Source organism: Monodon monoceros, unplaced genomic scaffold, assembly GCF_005190385.1.
Source record: "Monodon monoceros isolate NGI ecotype Baffin Bay Population unplaced genomic scaffold, NGI_Narwhal_1 Super_Scaffold_7, whole genome shotgun sequence".
NCBI lineage: Eukaryota > Metazoa > Chordata > Mammalia > Artiodactyla > Monodontidae > Monodon > Monodon monoceros.
Window position 1 is genome coordinate 67,976,341 of NW_021703784.1, and position 24,260 is coordinate 68,000,600.

Genomic DNA, 24,260 nt, shown 5'->3' on the forward strand with positions numbered 1-24,260 from the left:
GAGAAGTGAGAGGGGGACACTTCAGGGTGTGGCATGTACAGGTAACGACGCGCAGCGTGCTTGTGTCAGGAGCATGAAGGTGCGTGGACTGGAAAGGGAGATCGGGGCCTGTGCGCATCAGGAACGCACCTGCATGAATGCCAACGGTTTAGGCTTTGTGTTGTGTGTGCTGCGTCATGACTAAAGCTGTGAGGGGAAGATCCTTCTGGGGAGCAGTGAGGAGGGGACAGGTGGAAGTGGAAGAGGGAGCAGAGAGTGGATAAACTGTCAGAGCAGGTGGCAGAGACAGAGCTCACAGTGACTGATGGAGAGGGGGCAGGATCAGGGTTGCCTGCCAGGGGGTGAGTTTATAAAACCTGCTGGATGAATAACCCACATGGGGTCCTAGGAGCCCTAGTGCCAGTGCCAAGGTGACATGTAATCAGACCCCTTTCCTGATCACTCCCTTTCCTGGGTGTCTCAGTCTGTCTCCCGCTCCCACAGTTAGGAATGGAGCCCCAGAATCTACATCTCTCCTCATTGATCTACTCAATGGCCACTCAGCCTGGTGCCAAAATACAAAAATTGGGTAGGTGGACAGTTGACAGAGGGACCATAGAACAAGCTCTTAAGAGAGTCACCCTATTGGCCTGGGGTCCCTCTTGGGCCCTCAGTCAGGGCCGAGCACCAGGCCCAGCCAGAGCCGGGGATGACAGTGGCAGAGCTCTCAGAGGCCACTGTCCCTAGATGCCTCAATGCTCCCACAGTGACACAGCTCAGGACGCCTGGTGGTAACTAGAGTCTAGATTCAGTGCTGTAATCTCCACAGACCCTTGTGGGGCCACATGCAATACTGTCAACTATTTTAAAAATTGGAACATACAAGTAAGTGTTCGTTCTGACACTGCCTTTTAATCTCTGTGTGACTTTAGGTGGGTCATTTCCTGGCTCTGGGGCCTTCACGGTTCAAATGAGCACAATAATCCTTAACCTCTCCGTGCCATGGTATGTCACTGACTAAGAAGAGGTAGATAATAGTTATCAGAGTCTCCTGTGTATCAGAGCCTGCTACTCAGCCTGGCCCATGTAGTGCTTTAATGCTTCTCAGGTGACGCTGAGGCTGATCTGTGGACCATATTTTGAGTAAGCAAGGCTCTAGAGCATTATTAAGGGAAGAGTCATTACTACCTGGACTGTGGGTTTCTTTTGTTGAAGAAGGAGAGGGTACTAAGCGAACAGGTTGCAAGGCCACTGCCCTTCCTCTCCCCAGCAGGCAGAGCAGCTAAGTATCCCTCCCTTTCTGCGGTGGATGTCCAGGGCGTAGGCCTGCCAGTACCCCTCATCCCTGGGCAGAGTGAAGGGTAACCTTGGGCCCTGGGATGTCAAGGAAAGAGTAGGACAAACCCATAAAACGTCCTATTTCTGGTCTGTCTTTTCCACACTCTAGCCAGGCTGCCCAGGAAGAAGGACAGAGCAGTGACTCTAGGCTCAGAAACCTGGGCATCCAACAGGATGAGTCCTCCCCATAGCATGGGGACTCAATGCCTTCAGGTCTGATCAGGAAAAAACATCACACTGATTTGAAATGGTTCCCCCCAAATGACCAGAGATGCTTCAAATAAAAATGTTCTCCAAACGAAGTAGCTAATACCAAGGTACCCCTACAGGCTCCCTCATCCCCACCATCTAAGACCCTGATACTCACAGGCATCTGTACCACACATGGAGGCCAAGTTGCCACCATTCACACATTCATTCCACAGACAAGTGTTGAGCACTTACTCTATGCCAAGCACTGTGCTGGGAGCTGGGAGGACCAAGGTACAGTCCTTGGTTTCGGTAGCTTGTTATCTAGCAGAAAAGACAGACACAGAAACAGATTATTACAATGTGGTAAACATGATCATAGAGGTCCTTTCAACGTACCTTGGGAGCCCCGAGGGAGAGCCTGAAACTATCTGGGGAGCTGGGAAAGGCCTGATGAGGTGGTGATATCTGGGGTGGGGTTTGAAAGAGGATAGGAAATTTTCCAAACAGAAAAGAGAACAGATTTACTCCAAGCCAAAGAAGAAGTGAGAGTCCCAGGGTCGTGGGTAGGCCCCAGGGTGCGAGAGAAGCAATGAAGTCGCGGGCATGTACGGCCACAGTGGAAAATGAGGCTGGCAGGTCTGCGGGCACTTGAGTGTCAGGGTAGGAAGTTTGGATTTTATCTGGTCAGCTATGGAAACCCAGAAGATTTTAGGAGAGATTATGAGAGGGAGGACAGATCAGATCTGTGTTTTAGAAAGAAAACCAAAGGCAGTGGTGAGGATACACTAGAAATGAGAAATCTGTGTCCTGGAGACCAGCTTGGAGGAAGGAAGGGTAATCACAGACAGGACCAGATTCCGAACTGAAGCTCAGCCAGTGGCACCAATGCTCTCCCCTAGCTGAGACATTCTCTGATCAGAGGAGGCAGGCTCACTCGCGTGCTCTGTGTACAGGCCTGCTGCTAGGTGTTTTACACGTGCCATTTCATTGAATTCCCCCAATAACCTTGAGTGGTAGGGACTTATCGCCCCGTTTTACAGAGGAGAAAGCTCAGAGGAGTTACTTAGGGAAGGTCACAGAGCTGGCAAGTGGCAGAGCCAGGTTGTGTGACTCCAAAGCAATTCCCTACGCTTAAAACCCACGGGGCAGGAGGGAGGGGCATGGAAAGCTAGGTTTTCAGGACTGACAACAGATTGCATCAAACTGACAGTTTGACTGTGATAAAGAAAAGTTCCACAAATCCTTGGCTTTTCTCTAATGAGGCATTTGTCACAGGAAATATCAAAGAAGAAATCGCTAGGCCTCCCCTCTGTCTCCCCTGAGCCCTTTGCTTCCTTCTCCAGGTGTTGGTCACTAACCTCTGGATCCATAGCACTGGCTTGGCTGGTTTGGCCAGTCTCCTTTAAGGGCCCGCCTCACTTTGGTCCACTACCCCACCTCCAGGCCTCGGACCCTTAGAGGCTGGTATCATTCGCTCCCGGGCCAACTCATAGCTGGGCAAGGAGACCGGGAACTCTCCTTCTCTGAGGCAGAAGTAGCTGAGAAATCAGCCAACCACTCCCAACCACAGCAGAGGCAACGGTTCCAGAAGTGCGGCATTTTCCACTCTTGGCTGCTAGGCTTGTAGAAGTTGATGTCATGTGAGAGGCTGGCCCTCGAGATTCGTTCATACCCGGGAATGCTGGGAGTTTTTATAAACTGTTTCACTCTCATGAAGAAGTCAGGCAAATAGGAAGTGACATCCTTTCCCATCTTCCCTTGACAGAAATCCACCTTGGATCCTGTTCCTGCCATCTGAATCCACAGCATTTCCTGCCACAGCTGTGCATGCTCCGCAGTGAAGAAAGCAGGCCAGTCTTCCAGGCTAAGGGGTTTGAAGACTTACCTCCCAGCGAAGGTAGGAGCACCGGCGGGAGCAGGAAGGCTCTGCAGGCTCCAGCAGCAGGCAGTGTGGGCCAGGGCTGCACGAGCCGAGGGCTGACCAGGCTTCAGGGTAGGAACAGTTGGCAGGGCACAGACAAGGCCGTACACGGAGGTCATAAAACAAAATTTATCTTTAATTTGTAAGTGTCAACAGCAGTACAAAAGATGGAGTGATGACGACTAGATTAAGGGTAGAGAGGACAGTCTTGAGGTAAATGAGCATAAATAGGCAGTTCTTATAGACACTCCCCTGAGGGGCCTAGGCCCCATCATGGCATATACATTATCACCCAAAGATGGCATGTTTAACATATCAGGAAAGCACCTTGTGCAAAAAGGAAAAAAAAAAAGTAGCTAAGGTGCCAACATACACCAGGATAGATAAAGACAGTGTCTTTCAATTTTGTCTTTTCCCTTAATTATGAGGCAGAAGAGGGGAAGACTTTGAAAAGTACCACTGAAAGATTATTCAATGTTGAGTTTTATCTCACGTCAATACTGCACAACGAAATCCAAGAAGTGTGTGTATGCAACAAAGCTAAGAACAATGATTCATTCCTTGAAATTTGAAGATATTCTTTTTTTTTTCTCATTTCTTTAATCCTTAGCAAACTTTTTTTTCCATTATCAAGAGGAGAGTGTGAGAAAGATGTGATGGCAACCCTTAAGGTCATTTAAAAACTTTACACTGGACTGTACAAGATTTTTTTTTTTTGATAAACTATTTACATTTTCAGACTTTCAAACATATTCAAAGCAGCAATAGACACTAGTTTTTATGGTTTTTGTTGTTTTTCTAATTGCCCAAATAGTTACCAGCCACGGGCCAAGTAGGTACCTGCATTATACACAGAATTTCTACAAAGAATATCTGCAGTTAAAATTTGCTCAAGGGTGTATTCAACGCCCTTAGCGTCCCAAGGGCCGCACCCGCAGTGTCGCTAGAGGGAACCAGCACAGCACCTTGACAACAGAGTTGCAGTTGTCCCAACAGCCCTACACAAACTTTACACTTTGAAACAGCAGCCAGCATTCAGTCCAGCATGTCAGTGAATTGTGCTGATTAAATTAACACAGAATACAATCTCACAATATACATCACAAACAAATTACAATGTCGGGAAATAAAAGAGTTACAGTAAGATAAGTTATGTAGTAACAGCTTATAAGCTCGTCTAAGGTAATAAAAATTTTACATGGCAAATACAATAATGAATGAACATAAATGCTAAGCATTCTAATTTGCTACAAGCTGGAAAGGGTACAATAAAGACTGCACTTTCCAAAAAAGCAAAAACACATATGACAAAGGAAGACAAACGGAGAATGCACATGAGCAGGTCTGCAAATGTGCAGCATACAAAACAGTTAAATATTTGCACATTCCCCATATTCCAAGAGCACCAGCACTGAGGCCTCACTTTCTGCTTGTGGTTCTTCAGGAATAAGAAGCTACTGAGCAAGATATGTCACTGAGTTGCCTTTAAGCTTTCATATTGCCACGGACACCAATTAGAAGAGGATTTGCACTAAGCTTTACCTTTTTGCCCCTCCCCCTCCCCCCTCTAGCCCTGCCCCAAAGGTACCAGCATTCCAAATACTTGTTCATGGGCTTTTGGGAAGAAATCTGTCCCCAAAAGAAAAGATGGCATGGGGATGAAAGGGAAATGTGTTTGCATATCAATATTTTCAGTGATATTAGCAGAGGGTTACACTCAATAGTACATGGCATCAGAAACAGAACATAATCGGCAGGAATAGCAGATAGAAGTTGTTTATTAAGGAAGAAAACATGTCAGGGGACAGATGACTTAAGGAAATGATGCAAGTGCTTTTGAAAAAGGACAAATGAGGTCATACAATATTATTATACTTTGAGAAGTGAGTTTAAGTGCCAACTCAGTCCTTAAACAAACGTGTACAAAATCAGGCAAGGCTACAGCAACCATTTTTGTCACTTTCTCATTAGAAAGGAAGACCCAGTAATAAAGTCAATACATTCCTCTAGCTGCATTCTTTGCAGTTGTTGGCACTTGGTACAGGACTTCTCATACGGTTTAAAACTACTAACTGATTCTTTTTCTTTTCCCTAATGAGTAGGTAGAGGTCACCTCTTTGCAAGACGAGTAAATTGAGAGAAGCAGCCTCAGCTGTGGTGTTCAAGCGACCGGGCTGCCTTCCTACTGGGGTTAGATGGGCTTCCTCAAAACAATTCCTGCTTTCAGCTAGTGCCTGTGCTCCCCGCTCAGGAGGGTGTGCTCCGGAGAAGCAGCCTGGCTTCATAAGGAAAAGAAAGAAGCCTTTAATTTCAGCCCTAGAGTGATCACACCCTTTTCAAACACCCCAGGCTCCAGTGGGGCTAATGTTCAGGGGAGGCCAGAATTTGACAAGCTCAATAGCACTGTGAGCCCGCACCTGAATTTAGAACTTGGCCTGAGAGATGGTGTCAGGACCCTGGCAAATCAAATCAGGCCTGAGGACAAGGCTGGGGTGTATCAAATACCAAATGAAGCAAACTGACGTGCCCCTAAAAGGGTGAGCTGAATACAGGTGAAAACAACAAAGCTTTCGTACCTTCCTGGAAAAGATACTGCCTCGCATCTGCCAATGAAACAGAAAAACTGCCTGCCTGGCTGCTCCTGTCCACAGATTAACCTTTTCTTTCTCTCTCCCTTTCTTTCTTTTTTTTTTTTTTTCTTTCTTCCTTTCTTCCTTTCTTCCTTCCTTCCTTCCTTCCTTTCTTCCTTTCTTTCTTTCTTTCTTTCTTTTTCTTTCTTTCTTTCTTTCCTTTTGCTTTTCTTTCTTCCTCTTTCCCTTTCTTTCTTTCTTTCTTTTTTTCTTTTTCTTCCTTTCCTTCCTTCCTATTCCACATGGTCCATTTTTTAGGACAGGATTGTCTGCCAGTGTCCCTATTCTAAGTGACAAGGAAAATCCTGATCCTGCAAGTTCTTTAACAAAATGGAGGTAATTTTTACCTTTGATTTGAAGATACTATGAAATAGGGAGCAATGGGAAAAAAAAAGTTGATTAACATTCTTTAATTGGCATGGTGGGACTTTCATTAATGGCCGATCTCAGAGAACGATTTTTGCCTTTCTAATGGCATTCATGCTCCATGCTAGTAAACGGTCACAGAACTACCTTCTAAGGTTTATGTGGATTCACAAAGCAAATTGACTCTCTCCCAGCTGTGCTGGAAATTCACCATGTTCAATTCATCAACTTTCTATAAGAAAAAAAAGTGAAAGTCTGAGTCTGTGGACAGTGGGTTCTAAACTGTATGAGAACCCAAGTGATGAGTTTTACTGCTCCAGCTACAGGTGGGACTCTGCTTTCTCACTGTGGCTGATAATTCACTACCCCATGAGGTACAGTGACTCGTCAACTTCTAGTCTGGACCAACATATATGGATAGAGAACAAAAAGGAAATACATAACTTATATTTCACTAAATATTCATGAGCCAAAAATAAATTCTATTTCTATGTTATATTTACACAATTAGAAAAATCTAAAATGAGATGGTGAAGTCATAAAAACTTTGTTTAAGCCCCACTGAAAATAAAATGACGTGATCCCTATGATTGTCATTCTTAATTTCCATGGATATTTAGAGCCAAACTTGGCTAATAAATAGAATAAACTGCTTATGTGCAGAATTTAGATTCAAATACAGCATCACTGTTTGACCCAATGAAAGAGACGTTTACAATCAGATCATTCCTGAATAGCCTTTCATTTTTAAGAACATGGCTAGAAGTAACTGAACCCCAGTACTGAGGCAGAGCTGGAGCTAAAACAAAGTGTTCATACACACATGTATTTTGCATAAATAAATGAAATAACAAGACATAAAAATGACTCAAATCCGGCAACTGTGAGGCAAGCCCACACGAGTCGAAACAGATGACTTTTGTTCATGTAGTTTTCGTACAACAGCTTCACATTAGTCAGAAGTGATAAAAAATACCATTTATATCCAGTGCTTATAACACTTATGAAACAACATCTGTGAGTGTGTGTGTTTTTTGTTTTTTTTTGTTGATTTCTTTTTTTGTTTCTTTTTTTTTTTTTTTTTTTTAACTACAAGCAAAATCAAGTTTCAGTCCTAAAGAACAGTCCTTTGTTCTCCACCAGCCCAGAATATTATTTTGGCATGGTCATAAAAACAAACAAAATTAACCTACTATTCTAAATGTCTGCCTTTGTGCAAAATTAATTACATACAATACAATGCTAGCCATACAGCACTCTACTTATGCAACAAAATTAAAAAGGAGCGGGACAGGGCAAAAGCAAGAGTCAAAGAGAAAGAGAAAACAACGTGAGAATGAACTGAGGAGGAGAGGTATATAATCAAAAGAAACCAGTAAGACAATAATAAATACTCTTTTTTTTTTTTTTTTAGGAAAACGAGCTCCTCCTCATTTGAAATAAATGTACAAAAACAAAGTTCCAATCCCCAATCAATATTAAGAACCAAACATTCCTATCAGTACCTTAATCAGTTTATAGAGAGCACTCCTAGCTAATGACATAGACAGTAAAGTCTTGGCTAGACCTATTTATTGCTATTAGGTATGGCCTTGAGCACTCTTAAATAAATATGAAGGTACACTATTTTCTTCCAAGTGACAAAATGGCTCAAGAAATCTGATGGGGCCGTTCCTATGTCCTGGTGATCAGATTCTGGTTGTCCCATGAGGTGAACTGTCCCATCTGCTGACATTCTCCCATCAAACTACTCTGGGTGAGGCTTCCCCATAGGCAATCAGTCCTGGTTTCAGGAAGGTCAAAATGGCATGGCTGAGCTCCCTGCAGTTAGGAGATGGGGAATGAAGCCTCACTGCTTCCCAGCCCATCAGTGCATCTCCAGAAAAATCCTTGTGTGACAAGGGCAGTTAATCTTGTTCACACATAGGCATGACCCCCATGCAGCCACAGATGGAGGGAGTGAGCCAGAGGAACTCGTCTGCTGCCCCAGGAGTGATCTGTTCCCCAGAGTTAACAGTAGGAACATCCCATTTAGGGAATGTATTTCTCCTCCTCCTCCTTCTCTATGGTTTTCTTTCATTCTCTGGATGTATCACGACTATTTGCCTCTATCTTTGCTTTGAGGCTGTCACGTGGCTTCTTGCATCCTGGGGATTTTGCAAAGAACTCCCTAGATGTGCGAGATGGGACAAGGCAGCTCAGTATAAAGGCGCCAGCCCATGACAGCATCCCTGTGGACTCCTACATGGACCACAGCTTTGGGCTTTAGGATTGGCTGCGGGACTCCCCTGCCTGGCAGTCACCACTGTTGACCCTTGCTGCTGAATGGCATTGAGGGGAAATGCCACTGATGCAGATCCTACCACTTGTTGCCTAATTGAATTAGGGGAAAATTCTGGCAAAAGATTCAAAGTCGCGGGGAACCTCAGGGGCAATACCTGTTGAAGTGTAAATCTCTACACCTGTATCCAAATACACAGCTCTATAGCCATATATACACTGATGTTCAAAAACAACAATATAGGTATTTAGTAGTATCTTGTTTCAGAAATGCATCCAGATGTTCTGGGGACATAAAATCACTATGTACACCTTTGTATCTAGCAGGAGAAGGAGGTGAAAAGGGCTGAAAAGTTCTTTGGGGAAGGAGGGTAAGAAAAAAGAATTATTAAATTAATGCCACCAACAATTTTTTTAAATAAATAGTAAGTGGACCCTTGACATTCTGGAATGAATAAATTATTTAAGAGAAAATGTGTTAAGACTGAATGCCAGGGTTAAAGGCAAAGGGATAATGGATGTAGTGAGAGGTGGTCTCAGGCAGAGAAGACCACCATGTCGGTATCTGGTGTGGTGATCGCTCTGGTGCGTGGACGTCGTACCACGTCACACACTGATGGCACGTCAAGAGGCAAACACAATTGGGTACATGCACTGTGGCAACCTTGTTCATTCCTTACAATATCTTGTCTCCAGATTCCTGAGTACTTCACCATTTTCTGAAAAAAAAAAGTGTGGTTTGCTATTTTATTTTAAGATGCCAAAGATTGTCTAAGACTTTGCAGTGTCTCCTTTAAGACTTTCAAAATATTAAGATTCCAAAGTTATGAAAAAGTTTGGCACATTCAAAGTTTAACTCTACACATGGAAAAATGGAATTCTGAGGCCTTTTGAATATGCTCTACATGCAGCTGCACACGCCGTGGACTTGTTCTGTTTCACAATATGAAATTCTCAGTTGTTTTCTAAAATAATTCAGAATAAAAACACATTCACAACTTGTAGGCTGGCACAGCATACCTGAGTGAGAATGTTTAACCCCATCTAAAACAGTAACTTAAACCTTTATCAACATCCAAAAGAAAAAAAGTAAGACAAAATATAAGACTTGTAAGACAGCTATGGGTTGAGATAAGTTTTCAAGTCCTGGTGTCTCATATTTAATATGTCTTCACCTAAATTAAAAAACAACAACAACAATAACAATAACGACAAAAAACTCAAGTTCATGAAAAATCTGGGAAAACTTAATCTGTCTCACGCTTTACGAAACAATTAAGACCATTCTGCTGATGTAATTGTGGAGCCACAAATGCATGCGGGCTCTTTAAGAACTTTTCTGTTGGGGGAGGGGAGGTGAAATGTCAGAGTATTTTAATTCAGCAAACAAACACTCCTCAGTTGGCACTGACAGCTTCCGGGGCTTCATTTTCACTGCTGTAGTCTGATTTGGGATCATCTTCATAGTCGTCATACATTTCCATCTCATCCTCTCCATTAATCATTTCATTTCCAGCTAGGCTTCCGCCGTCTGTCTTCATACCATAAGTGCTCTGGATGACCGGGAGGCTGGGCTCTGGACTGGCGGAGGTGCTAGAGCAGTCAGATGTCATCTGAGGTGATGGTGTGGTAGTTGCCATAGTAATAGCACCAGGATACACAACACCTGTTCCTGTGGTGATTGGAATCTGAGGCTGCTGCCTGTATAGATTCAAAAAATAAAATAAAACAGAGGGAAATATCTGTATACGTATGTTCTTCCGTGTGGCATCGGAATTCACCCCTCACACATTCTAAAAGGGGGCTCTGTTTGAAATTCTAAGCAAATGACAAAATGTGACAAAGGTGTTTCCTGGAGGAGTCCTGCAAATCTCCCTGATGATGTGATTGGTGTTAAGCAACAATGGAGCAATTTATCCATGGCTTTGCAACATGAAAGCAAAGCTCTGATAACCCCTTGGCATTTGGAACAAATACTATAGTTGATTCCACAAAGTTACATGTGAGATCATTTTTTAAGATCTCCCAGGACATGACAAAAAAATAGGCTGGTAATATGAGACATACTGTAATGGTACAGTTAAGCAGGTTTGTGTCTTCACCTTGGTCTGAGAACTGTACAAAGGAAAGATCAAGATGAGAAAGGATCCAGTATATCCCAGAGTCAGATTCGGCAAAGCGTGTATTTGGTATCCGTGTAAATGTCTACTTATTTCCGCGGCTGAACTTGTAGGGAAGCTCCTTGAAGCTTCTACTTCCTAATTATGAAAGGATCATCTTGGATGTCGTTAGTCCTGTGGCCCTGGGCTGGAGCTGGGGTTGGAGGAGTCAGGAGTGAAGAACAGTGAAAGCTCCACCACTTAACAGAATAACACGCTGCCTCATCCTAGATCCCAGCGGGTGCCAGGGCATGGTCACACCAGCTCAGTCCGTCGTCATGACACTCTAGTTCAAATAAACTTACCAGACCCTTTACAAAGGGCAGTCTCTCCCTCTGCAGGGAGACATGGCTATCTGTCTCTCAGTTTCCCTTGAGGCATTGTAACTGGTTGAAAGAATGGAAGACCTACTACCTAGCTCAAAGACTAGGACTGAAACAATATTCTCACGGATGCAATATTCACCAAGTGTTTCTCAATCTCTATGTACAGTATTATTAATTCACCTCAAAATGTCATTGTAACTCTCTTTTCTGAGCCTCAGTTTCCATTTATTTATAAAAGTTGGGGTCAGGGAAGTCCTGGAAAGTCCTTCCACCTGTTAATACTTGGCCTCAGGTCAGTCCATCACTTGAAGCATTCTTATTGACCCCCCTACACTGAAACTTCTATCCACCTCAATCTAAAAGCAAAATACGCTGAATTTGTGAAGAGCTAGCTTAGTTACCAGCTATCCTTTGACACGTCCTGAAGGAGCATAACTTCTCAAAAATGTCTGCATGCCTTCCAGCCTGGTAGAAGGAGAAATGATGGGAATGGCCTAGAATCACACTGTGGGATATCTGATAATGCTATTTTTAACAACCTCTTTCAAACACTAGGAGGTATAATAATGATGCCTTAACCTTTGACTAACATAATATATAAATATTTACATATATATTACCTCATTCAGTTAACAAGGCAACCCCATGAGGTATTATTATGCCCAGTTTTCAGATGAAGAAAATGAGGCCTTGCTTAAGGTCCTGCATTCAATAATCAACACTGCTGGGATTTGAACCTAGGTCACCTGACTTGAATTCCATCACTCTTTCCTTCCTAGATATTCAATATACAGATACACTATGCTCACTATATCCCATAAAAATTCCTGACTTCTATAGAGCCTGTAGGTGTCCAGTTGATACTACGTGCCTGATATTGATGCATTTTCTATGATGCTCGTGGTTATTTTTTTGATTGCCCCAAAGAAGATGATAGAGGAATCTAAATCTATGTATAGAAACATCTGATAAGATACTGTTTTGGCTTTCATAGAATCAAATTCTAAAAACAGTATACTTCTTGCTTCCTAAGTTTGGGGCAAATTAACACAAATTAAATTTTATGCTAACCTATCCAAGGCAGTAAGAGCCTCATTAAATATTTTACTGAATTTGGATAATTGCAATAAAAATATTTTTGCCTTAATCACGTAATGAGTGTCGAGTGAAAACTTTTACTGCACTATTAACCCATTTTACAGATTTCCCAATATGGTGAGCTAACCTATAATATAAATTCTACATACCATATGCAAACTATCAAATGATACATTTTCTTTTCATGAAGGACATTTTCTTTTTGCAAAGAATAGATGGTCATTTTTTTGCAGTATTTTAAAATCAAAATATCTATATATATTAAATAAATTTGAATTGACCTCTTATTATGTGCTATGGGCAATGCTTAGATGTTTCCAAATTATCTCCTTTAATCCTCACAATAAGCCTGAGAGATAAATAAAGGTGCAAAACTGAACTCCTGATCATTCTCCCATGTACTGGGCTCCTCTCATGGCCTTTCAGATCTTGGTTAATGATTACTTCATCTTTCTGACTGCTGGGGCCAATCCTATATCCCTATATCCAATCCATCAGCAAATCCTACTGGTTCACTCTCAGGATTATATCCAAAATCCCTCCACTTTTGCCACCTCTACCTCTACAAACCTGGTTCAAGCCACCACCAATGCTAATCTGGTTTACTGTAAGAGCCTGCCTCCTTAGTTCAGGGCACATCCCCTTCAGACAATATTTCAACCCAGTAGATAGACTGATCTTTTTAAAACCTAAGTCAGATCACAATACTCTTCTGCTTATAACTCTTCAATGTCTTTCCATCTGACCCAGATTCAAATTCAAAGTCTTCACAATGGCCAACAAGTCCTTTCAGCATGTGGCTCTCTACTACCTCTGAAACCTAGTACTCATCCCACCTACTCATTCTGCTCCTATTGCTCTGGCCTCATTATTTCTTGAACAAGCCGGGCACAACCTCTCCTCGAGACCTCTGCAATTGCTGTTCTCTCTGCCTAGTTCTCCCAGATATCTGCATGGCTAGCTCCCTCACCTCCTCAGGTCTTTGCTCAAGTTAATCTTCTCAGTGAGGTTTTCTATAGCCACTCAGTTTAAAATTGCAATCCATCCTCTAAAACTCCCTATCCCTTTCCCTCCTTTAGTTTGTTCTAAGGCATTTATTATTATTTGATATTTATTTATTTATTCATTCATTTACTCATTCATTGTCTGACATCCCCCACTAGAATGGAAGCTTCACGAAGATAGGATTTTTCACTGATGTAGTCCCAGAGCTTAAGCAGTGCCTGGGACATAGGAAGCACTCAACAAAAATCTGTTGATTACATGGAATGAGAGAATGAACTAGTGAATGAGAAGGAAAACAAATGAAAAGTCTGGGTAACCTGTTCTACAAAAGAAAAGATATAATGAGCTTAGATATATGAGAGAGAGGGTAGTGGAGAAGGAATGTGAATATAATCATCTTTAAATGCTTGAATGATTTCCTTCACAAAAAAGGAAGAGATTTGTTCCAGAAGTGACCAAAGAAGAGGATCAGAGCCTATCTACAAAGTAGCAGAAAGGCAGAGTATGGCCTACTTAAGAAGAAAGAACTTTCTAGCATTAGGAGGTGTTCCACAAAGAAACTAGCTCCCTTGGAAAGTGGTGAGCTCTCTAGCCCTCAAAGAGAGAGTTCAAGCTGAACTTAGAAAGGACTCCTACAATGGCTGGCTATTTGAAGGTGTGACTTCTGAGGCCCCTTCTGTGTGGCCGCTGATTCTGTGGGTGCAGAATCATAAGCTAGCTGTCACGCTGGTCTTGCTCTCGTTGTCATTATCAGCATAAAAAGGGACTAAAAAAATTAAGTGAGCATAGGTAATTATAATTGAAGAAATCTGGCTTTCAAGGGGTTCCAAAATATTATTCCACCCTACAGATTTTACTTTTCTTACTGCCAGAAAAAATTCCTAGGATAGCCTCCTTGTTTATTTTTGAACATTTTCACATTTCCCCCATGTGTTCATGCTCTCCTTCACGCTAAAACAGGAATCTTTACCTGTACTTTCCACCAGCCTGACCCTACCCAAACCTCAAGTCCCCTTCCTCAAGAATGGCCTACGCGTGGCCCTAATGCATAGTAATCTCCCCCCCTCAGAGCTTTACTTGCTCTTGTCTATATAATCAAAATTAGTATTCCATTATACATTATGTGGAGCACTACGCAATGTATTCTGTGTGTGCATGTGTGTATAACAAACTATTATTTGCTAACCTGTTCATGTATATGTCTGGACTCTCTGACTTTAGCATTCTCTGAAAGCTCACTGTGTACAGAATTAATGCCTCATGTACTATATTAATTTAGTACAGTGCTAGGCACACAGCTGGTTTCAAATAGGCCCTTACCAACTGACTGACTAATCAGTTAACAAAATGGAAAATCTGGCCAGCAGGCTCAAGCTTTGTCTATCGGAAGTTACTTTCCTAAAAAGCATTTTTCCTTCCTTTACAGATCAATTGCAAAGTCAAAATTCAAACACTGCAGATTTCACAAACAGGGATAGCTGGCAAGCATTGGACTTTACAAATAATGAATGTGCACATCAAAACAAAAGTTGTAGATATTTGTAAAAGTACACGCATGCAGCTGATATGAGTAGAGATGGCTAAGAACCCTCCCTCCCAGCCCAAGTAAAGAGTTTGAGCTGTTCCTGATAGAGTCCAGCATTGTTGCATGGTTTCCAAATCACAAGAAGAGTCCTGGAGTATAGTCTAGCTTTGCCAATTGCAATGGAACTATTTGTTTATGTTGTCAAAGCTCCTGTTTGCTGATCCTTTACAGTATCTATAAATGAAGGCAATGAAGTTTGCTTCATTAGGAGATTAAACCTGTAAGTTGCACATCTTTTTACATTACCTATTAGAGATTCTAATCTGGCTTTCTCTACAGGAGGACAATGCTAAAAACAGCATGTCTAGTCTATGCTACTCAGTTAAATTTGTAAGTATCTTATAGGTTTTATTCAACCTCTTTGAGATTAAGATCAAAATGGCAAATGTTCAAATCACTTATACCACAGTGCAGGAGAACATAATTCTTTATAATATGAAATATATACCTGACACATAGCATCATTTCTCTAGGATAATAATATTTACTCTAATTTGGGACTTACTATATGCCAGACATTGTTCCAAGCACTTTAGATACATTAAGTTATTCAATCTTCAGAAAGGTCTGATGTTGTAGGTATTACCGTCATCCCCATTTTACATATGAGGAAACTGAGGTACACAGAGTTTAAATAAGTTTCCCAAGGGCAAGTGGAGAGTTCAGAGGAATAAGAATTGCTATGCACTAGTTCCTAGAGCCAGGAAGAAGCAGAGCTAGTATTTGAGCCAGAACGGTCTGGCTCCAGAATTGACATTCTTAACCACTACACTATACGGCTTCTAAGAAATCTGTAGGCTCTAATTGAGAGGTATGTGTAAGGGTGAAAAGGAAATATAAGGTTTCACATAAGCCTGGTCTAAATCTCAGCTCTGCTATTTACTAGCTGTGTGGACTTGGACAAATTATTTAACATCTCTGAATACTGTGTTTTTCAGCCTCATAGAGAAGATGATAGTGCCTATCTTATAAGTTTGTTGTATCTGCAATAATCTGTATAATTCACTCAGTATAAGTAAGTATTCAATAATTTACCATTATTGTTACTCAAAAAGTAGCCCCAAATTTTAATAGTTTTTAGTATCTGCATAATTCTCTATTAGCTCACACATAAATTACTGAATACGCTTCAAATAAATTGGAAATACATTACATTTAGCCATAGTTCTTTGGGAAAATACAATGTTGTAGCTATATGTACCCTAATAAGTATCATTTAACATTAAAATAGTACTCCTATCAGGATTATTACAGAACTCTGATACTTAACCTATCAATTGAAGGGGCTAAATCCAAGGTTAGAGCTAATATTACTCCATTTCATATATTGATAAATTCATTTCATAATAGCTAAGTAAAAAAAAAAAAACCTAACTCACTGAATTTCCAGTTGTATCATCAGTAAAATGTATGACAATGTTGAGCAATATATGTAATTTTATTGGCTTGAAAGTTATGCACGTCTTTTCAAAATCAGCTATAAAAATTGATCTAACCCCCGTTCCCTCAAGAAGTCAATAGCAATCTTTGAATTTCTTGTTTGTCTTTCCCTCTTGTAAATAACCTCGTATCTAATGAAGATCAGTTTGCAAAGATGAATCCCAGGGAGTTAATAATCTATCAAATACAACTACTTAAAAGAAAATACGAATCCTTAAGTGGAAATAATACCTGGCTTTATGTAGCAAGTATTATCAAAACTGGGCAGAGGAGAATACTCAGCACTGGAGATTTAAGAGTAAGATATTCTGGCCATTGCCTGCACATCCATAGCCCTATTCCACAGTCTAAAATGAGCCTTCCACAAAGGACCTCTACGCCGTCAGAATCCTTAGTCTCTAAATTTCAAAGCTCCTTTTATGCTACTGTACACCACGACAAAAGACCTTATTTTCTCTAGGTTCTAGGAGCTTTTCCTCAAATGGCACAGTCATACTCACAACTGTGCAGAATAGGACTCTGAGGCATATTTTGAAGCAATGTCGTGAAGACAATTCCTCAGTCATTTGGCATGACAGAGGCAGAGACCTGATTTAATCCTTTGCTCTCGCTCCCCTTTCAGTAGCCATAGGACCTCTTGAAGCCTCCATTTATTTATCTTATTTAGAGGATTATATACTTTGTATACCTAAAACACCTCGTATACAGTAGGCATTCAATAAGTGGTAGATGCGATTGAGTTGTTTTAGAGTTTCATTTTACATGCATTGTTATGTGTTGAGGTATTTCGGTCCAGAGCTGGTATCAATGTTCCCTTTGGTAAAGAGGACTTAAATTAAATAGAATTACTGCATCTCATATTTTCAAATAAGTTATCAGGGAACTAAAATGGTACCTTTGATAATCTTCCAGACTATGGCAAAAGAGACCCACTATGCAACACAGGGGACATGACTGAGAGAAGGGTGGGAATGACAAAACATCTCAAATTTAAACTTTTGATTCTCCGCTCAAAAGAGACTATATACCTTTTCAGAGATAGACTAACAGGATTAAAAGAAGACATTACACAGTCTTAAATTTATATTTTGTTACCTACAACTATACTTCCTAGAGTACACTGTGACTTGGTATATTTCATAAATTCTCTAATTAGCATGTGAGTAGCCCAATTATATTGTATTGTACTTTTGGTGTTAAAGGCATTACTTTTTAAAATGCAAACATTTGTAACACAGAAGAATTTGATATCCTATTTTGGCATGTCTTCAGCTGTTAATACACTGGGATCCTCAAATAACAAAGTGATTTAAGCCTCACTTTACCTCGAAAAGTTTCTGCCATAGTGTAAAGAAATTCATTGATTATCTAGTGTGATATAAAATATAGTTTTACTCTGATAGCAAATCCATATTTAATAGTAATAATAATGACAGGAATTCACCTTTATTGATATTGTACTAAGCATTATACAAAGTACTTTTAAAAGCACTGCCTCATTGAATCCTCTCAACAATCGTTTGAGATAGGTACTATTATTCGTTTCACTTCACACATGAGAAAACAGAAGCTTAGAAAAGTTAAATAACTTGCCCAAATAGGTCGCACAGCGTCTCAAACTCAGTGGTCAAACGCAGAAGCCGATGCTCCTCCCCAGAACACTCTAGTGTATTGTATAGTGACCCAGACTGCTCTCATTGGCCTTTTTTTTTTTTTTTTTGCATTCTGACTATTTACTTTTCCAAATTAGTTGTATGTTTTTAAACACATGCTTCTGAAACCAGCCTTGTGTTTCATGAGGTTATTTTCTGAGTGCCCTTAAAAATAAATGGTTCTTTACTCCTCCTTTAAGGCATCTCTTTTCTTCACCTCCAAGTGAAGTTTTCTTGTTTCCCTGGCACAGCACAGCTCCTCAATTCCCCTTCCAGTTAACAGTGAACACAGCTTCCTTTTTGCTTCCTCCACTTCTCTCTCTCAAGCCCTTTCCCAAGTGTCTCCCCAGTCTGATGCCAGCTGCCTCAGGCCACTGCCTCCAGACGGCCCTCTGGTTTGCCACCCCTGTGCTGCTAGGTCTGAGTGTGCCGGAACCTACAGACATCTGCACCCCGCTCTGCTGACCACTGTGGTTACAAGAGGCCTCTTTCGAGTGCAGACAGCCAGTCAGCCAAGTGGAAATTTATACCAGAAATCTATTACCTAATTTTTAAACAAAATGACATGAAATCAGACTTGAAGATATCAAAAACATGTCTAGTTTCTGATTTAAGCAAGAAAATCCACATTGTTACTGCTTCTACCACAGAATAATTTACTGCAACAGGAGTTCTGGATCTTATGCCAAAAATGAGGTCCTCTAACCAATGTCAAGGCCAATTATCTTGTGGTAAATCCCACAACAAAAGCAGACTATTGTGATTAGAGTCAGAAGCACCACCCAGAGAAGCTAGAAAGCTTCTGGGGATTTCTTAAGGTTAGTTTTTACTCTTTTTTTCCTCCCTGTGTGTCTGCTTAAATAAACTACCAGAAACTTTGTGTGTGGGCACTGGACATCCTAGATTAGTTTGAGAGACAATGAAAGGGGTTATCAGTTGGGAGTGATCTGTTGGCTGTTTGTTTTGATTTGAGCAGAAGCCATGCTGCAAGGCTGTGCGCTTGTGACAGGCCCCTTCGGTATGTCACAACCACTTCCCTTCCCTAATCTCCTTCCCCAAAGCACTGCCAGTGGCCATCCTGTGGTTTCTCACCGCAGGAAAGCCCAGGTGGTTAAATGCAGGAACACTTACCCCACGGTAAAGAACTGCCTCATCTCCTGTCTCCGAGATCTCATCAGTTGCTTATACTCCCCGATCCGGAGCTTTTTGCCATCAACAATGCAGGTGCGCTTCGGTCGAGGTTTGTATTTATAGTTCGGGTACTTCTCTAAGTGGATCTTGCTTAGCCGGGCCTGCTCCTCATAATAAGGTTGCTTCTCTTGGTTGGACATGGATTTCCAGCGAGACCCTAGACATAAAAATAGCCTTAAGTACCCAAGTGGTCAAGGCAACATACAACATACTCCTGGCAAATAACTAGATATACCTTCCCACCACTTCACTCACCCGTGCTCTGGGTAGCTCCTATTACCACATACCATCGAGCCACACAACTAGTGTTTTAGACTATAGAGCAAAGAATAATTTGGATGTGATACATTTATTATATTATTTCCCTCAATAACTTAAAGCTGATGCTACCATAAGTATATTGTTTTAAAACACGTCTTTGCTTCTTAAGATCGTCTCCTACACCAAGGTTGTTTCCCCATCCATCTGCCTAGGGTTAAAAGCCTAGACTTCCTAAGTATACTTTGGATTATGACAGAATTCTCAGGAAAAACTCTCTTGGTTCCAGAAATTCAAACATCTCCCACACTCCAAGCATCTTTAGTGAAGCTGTCCTTTGATAAGATGTTAGATGTTGATATTCTTCCAAATATAAAAACCTAAGGTGCACACTGTATCCCCTGGCCTAGGGTAATTAAAAGTCTACACTCTACTTAAGAAGTTATAGCTTTAGAACCGGAAGGTCCAGTGGAATTATATATATATATATATATATATATACATATATACCATTTTCAAGTACTATAAACATTCATTCAAAGCCATACCAATGAAAGTACAAAAATTTTTAATATGGTTTATACAGGAAGAAGGAAAAGTATTCACTTCTCTAATATTGTTTATAGAGAATTATCTAAACACTTGACGAAGAAGGGATGTGTTTTTTTACATGTATCAAATTGCATTTTTGTGTCTCGCTGGTGAATAAAGCGGTAACAGCTGTGCTGACTGGATGTCAGCTATTCTTCAGTGGAGATTTTTCATACATAAACAAATGGAAAAGTTGTACAAATATTCTATGCACCCAGCAATATCCTGGTCTGTTTTAATAGCACATCCATTTCTGTTTTTCCTGATTGTTGTGCAAAAATTGTGTAGAGAGTCTACACGGACAGGCTTCTCTGTGTTCGGCTGGCTCCCAGCAGCTTAGAGTCCCAGTTAAGGTTTTTGGTGCTCTTAAAATTCTTGTGCTTAAAAGTTTACATTTTAATGAATATACTTACTATACTCTTAATTTTTTTCACGAATGCACACCAATAATATAGATTCCCCACAGATGCCAAAACGGAAACAGAGAGGTTCTGTGCCCATTGGAGAGCTTACTCATACTGCTAATAAAATGGCCAAAAAGGGGAAAATTTCCAAGTTAGATATCAAAATTTAGGGACAGGGAAATAATGATTTTCTTTTGAGTGTCTATTAATTAGAAAAAATTTTAATATATATATTAGGACCATTTTGGTTTGAAAGGTATTTAAATTTATAAGAATAATGCCCCTATGTATATCTCTGAAACTCTAAAAATAAAACCCCACTTAACTGTAATAACAGTTAGTATCCATCTTGAAATTCAAAAGTCAAAAAGAAAAAAAGGAAAAACTTGTATTTTAACATTTCAACACTATTTGATCTTATGTATCTTTAAAATTTTCTTAGGGGTCGCTGCCTCAAAATGTCTCAGAATCAAGTTAAATTATTTATACAGTGATAAAACATGTGTATTTGTGTATGTCCAGATCACTGATATTTACTCAGGTTAAATATTTATTGCTTTTGAACAAAACATTTAAAAAATGAAAACCACAGTTTAAGTCTCTAATGTTTTTCGGCTTCTTAAACGGCTGCTTTTGAGATTTTGTCACATCATGACAGCTTAAATAGAACAGTGCCTTCTGTGTTTTTTCTTTTTAAAGAGGAAACATGTTGACTGTAATGCTGCATGTTGAATAAAATACGTTCAATATGTTAAGCACAATAGTTCCAAACTGTATAATCTGCACTAGGCAAGCTTTACACTAATAGAACAAGGCTTGAGTTTAATCCGGAGAAACGGGAGAATCACTCTGGCAAGTTACCACAAAATGGGCCTCTGCCCTGTGGTCTCTGTGTTCAACTCACTGCTATGAAATTTGAACTAGTCATATCTTATTAAAGTAAATGTAGTTTTATTTTACAAGTTTTAAAGTTATCATTAGAGGCACTGTTCTACACTCCATAAATTTCACACTATTTGGGGGCTCACCCCTAGCCCTTGGTGAGTTCTTTCAGAGGGACATATGAGCCCAAGAATTCTAAAGCAGAAAACTGTAGGGTCTATGAGTGTTCCCAGCGTTTCACAGCAACTTACGAATTTTAAAAGACTGAATTAAGAAAAGGAGATAAAGCTTGTCTCCATGATTCTTATTTTGCAGTGAGCTCTCAGAGTTGCCCTATTAACACATACAATAGATAGTTTTGTCTCTAAAACAAGTGTCTAGTCAGTCCTGCCCTGGCACCTGGTGGATGTACTAACTCCTAAACCTAAAGGCTCCGGTGCAGGGTGGGAAATGCAGAGATGATGACAGTCTCCTGGGGCAGCTTGCTGAGCTCCACCTAACTTCCGCAAACCACAGTCTCCCTTAGGTGTCACATTAGGCCCCTTCTTTCCAGTCGTTAGAAGATCAGCACCAGCGGCTGCACTCACCTAAGATTTTGCTAATGTTGGAGTTATGCATGTCAGGAAAGGCCTGAAGGATTTTCCTCCTCTCATCCTTGGCCCAAACCATGAATGCATTCATTGGTCGCTTGATGTGTGGCTCACTGCTGGCCCGGCCACGGGCATCCCTGTAGACTCGTGCTTCAGCCACAGTGGCACCTCCTGTTGGCCAACAATAATACTGCTGTAGTTTAGCTGCAGAGCCATTCATTGCTTTACTTCCTGTAATGTCAGGGCAGGAAGAACAAGATGGGTGCAAAGCATTATTATCTGGAGACTGTTAACGTAGCTGGCCACCTGGTTCAGCTGTTTTCCCTAGGCCCTTCTCTTCTTTTTAAATGAACTCTTGGAAGCAGAAGACAGTTTTAGATGACAGTTCTACAGGCTCTTCTGAGGTAGGCCTCAAAGACACACTGGGCAGAATTAATTTTGCATGTTTTTATATACCTAGGACATTTTTACCACAATCAATTCCAGGTAACCTTTCCTGCATGATTTCTCCCTTCAAAGCAGGCTCTTACTATGATTTTAGCCTCATTTGCCAAACACTGTAGCCACTTCAAACTATCTCTTAGCCCCAACAGAACTCTCTTTCACAATACTGTGCCTTGGCCAGTGCTCCCCTCACTGCCTGGAAGCCCCTTCTCCTACTTCTTCATGCTAAATCCCACTCATTCTTTAAGGCCTATTCAAATGTTGTGTGTTGCATGAATTAATCAGTAATTCAATGATAACTATTAACTGAGCAATTACTATGAGTTAGGCTTTATGCCAGGTGCTAGGTATACAAAAGTGAATAAAACAGCACCTGCTTTTAAAGGAGCTCACAGTTCAGGGAGGAGACAGGCCCCAAACAGACAATTGTAACAGAGTGTATGGTAAGTGCTCTAATATTGAAGTAAACAGGGCATCAAGAGGGTGCCAGCAGACGGGACAGTGAGCTAATGCCTCCTAGGAGAGGTGACATCTAAGCTGAGTCTTGGAGGATGAATAGGAATTAGCACGTGAATGGGGGGGGGCAGTAAAGACGATGGGAAGGGTAATTCAAGCCAAAGGAAGGGCATTTGCAATGATGCCTCCCAGGATGCATGCATTCCTCTTTCTTTTAATGTTACATGCTCCAAAGAAATTACTTGCTTATGTGGCTATCTCTCTCTAATATTTCCATTCCATCCCCAGGAATATGAGACCCCTAAAGTTAGTGTTTATGTTGCACTCATTTTTGTATCCCCAGGATTTTCCATGTAATAGATACTCAAATACTTATTAAGTAAAGGACTGTTCAGTTTTCAACTCATATGCAAAACTAGTAGACTAAAAGGCAGTCATTTCAAGGGTCCTGATATATTTTTCTGCTGTGTGAGCGTAGTTCTTTAACATCCCCTATGAAACTAAGTCTAAATTCCTGATATTTTATAGTTTCCAAAGAAGTGACCATAGTAACCTACTAGATTGAAACCTTCTTGAGGATATGGCAGGAACTGGTTCTCCTTCACTGCTGTATCCCTAGGTTCCAATAAAGCACATGGCATCCAGAGTTTCAGTTAGTAAAATACATTCAATTAATGAATGGTTGAATAAATGAATCAATGAATGAACATAGCTCTTGCTTGCTTTCATACCCCCACCAGCATGATACACTGATGGGTGCTTTGCAGGTGGCAACTACTATATATCTCCCTATAGATTGAGAACCCCTACAGTTAAATGTAAAGTTGGACTGATGGCCTCAGCCAGGGCTTCTACTGCATAAACAGGAAAGCCTACTCCCAAAAGTTTAGAAGCAAAATATGCATTAAAACCTACATCTCTACATTTTGGAAAAAGTAAATCCTTTCAGCACAGTGGAGTGATTATACAGGAACAACATGATCCAATCCATCTCTGCCCTTCTACTCTATTTCTAGCTACCTTGATGAAGTAGAAATTTGTTTGTGTCAGAGCTAGGAATAAATTAGAACATTAAAGTACACTATTATTTGGCAAATATGGTCATCATTTATTGCAAACAAAAGGCAGAATAAAAGGGCTGAACTGGCTAATACTGTCAATTTTTTCTAAACATGAAGAAGGGCAGAGGGGCCCCTTTCTGAAGACCATGCAAAATAAAATATTTTATAAACAGCCTTTCTTTTAGGCCGACTAGACAGAATGATCCCTTACATGAAAAGTCTCAGATCCCAAGATGCATAACTAATATGCTACCTTTTCGCCACCATACCCACAGTACATTAATTTCATTTAAAATGCACTGACCATACAGGATAAATTGATTTCACTTTATATGGGTTTGACAGCCATGTTTATTGTGCAGTGAAATGTAGTGTAGCTTCCAGCTGACAATATCCATCAACACAGGGCAGT

At 40.8% G+C, this 24,260-nt stretch overlaps 1 protein-coding gene across 9 annotated transcripts in view; it reads right to left on the reverse strand.

Annotated features, from left to right (window-relative positions):
* Positions 1 to 4,023: 4,023 nt before the first annotated feature.
* SOX6 (SRY-box 6) overlaps positions 4,024 to 24,260 on the reverse strand; it is a 691,286-nt gene continuing 671,049 nt past the window's right edge. For 5 of the 9 annotated variants that reach the window (XM_029207698.1, XM_029207700.1, XM_029207699.1 and 2 more), the window contains 3 exons: positions 21,885 to 22,118; positions 19,103 to 19,319; positions 10,104 to 10,407 (listed from right to left, as the gene is read on the reverse strand). In XM_029207698.1, coding sequence (XP_029063531.1) covers positions 10,104 to 10,407; positions 19,103 to 19,319; positions 21,885 to 22,118 — 755 coding nt within the window. Of the gene's footprint in view, positions 10,408 to 19,102; positions 19,320 to 21,884; positions 22,119 to 24,260 lie in introns of all 9 variants that reach the window. The other 4 variants (XM_029207695.1, XM_029207704.1, XM_029207703.1 and 1 more) reach the window with 2 other exon arrangements.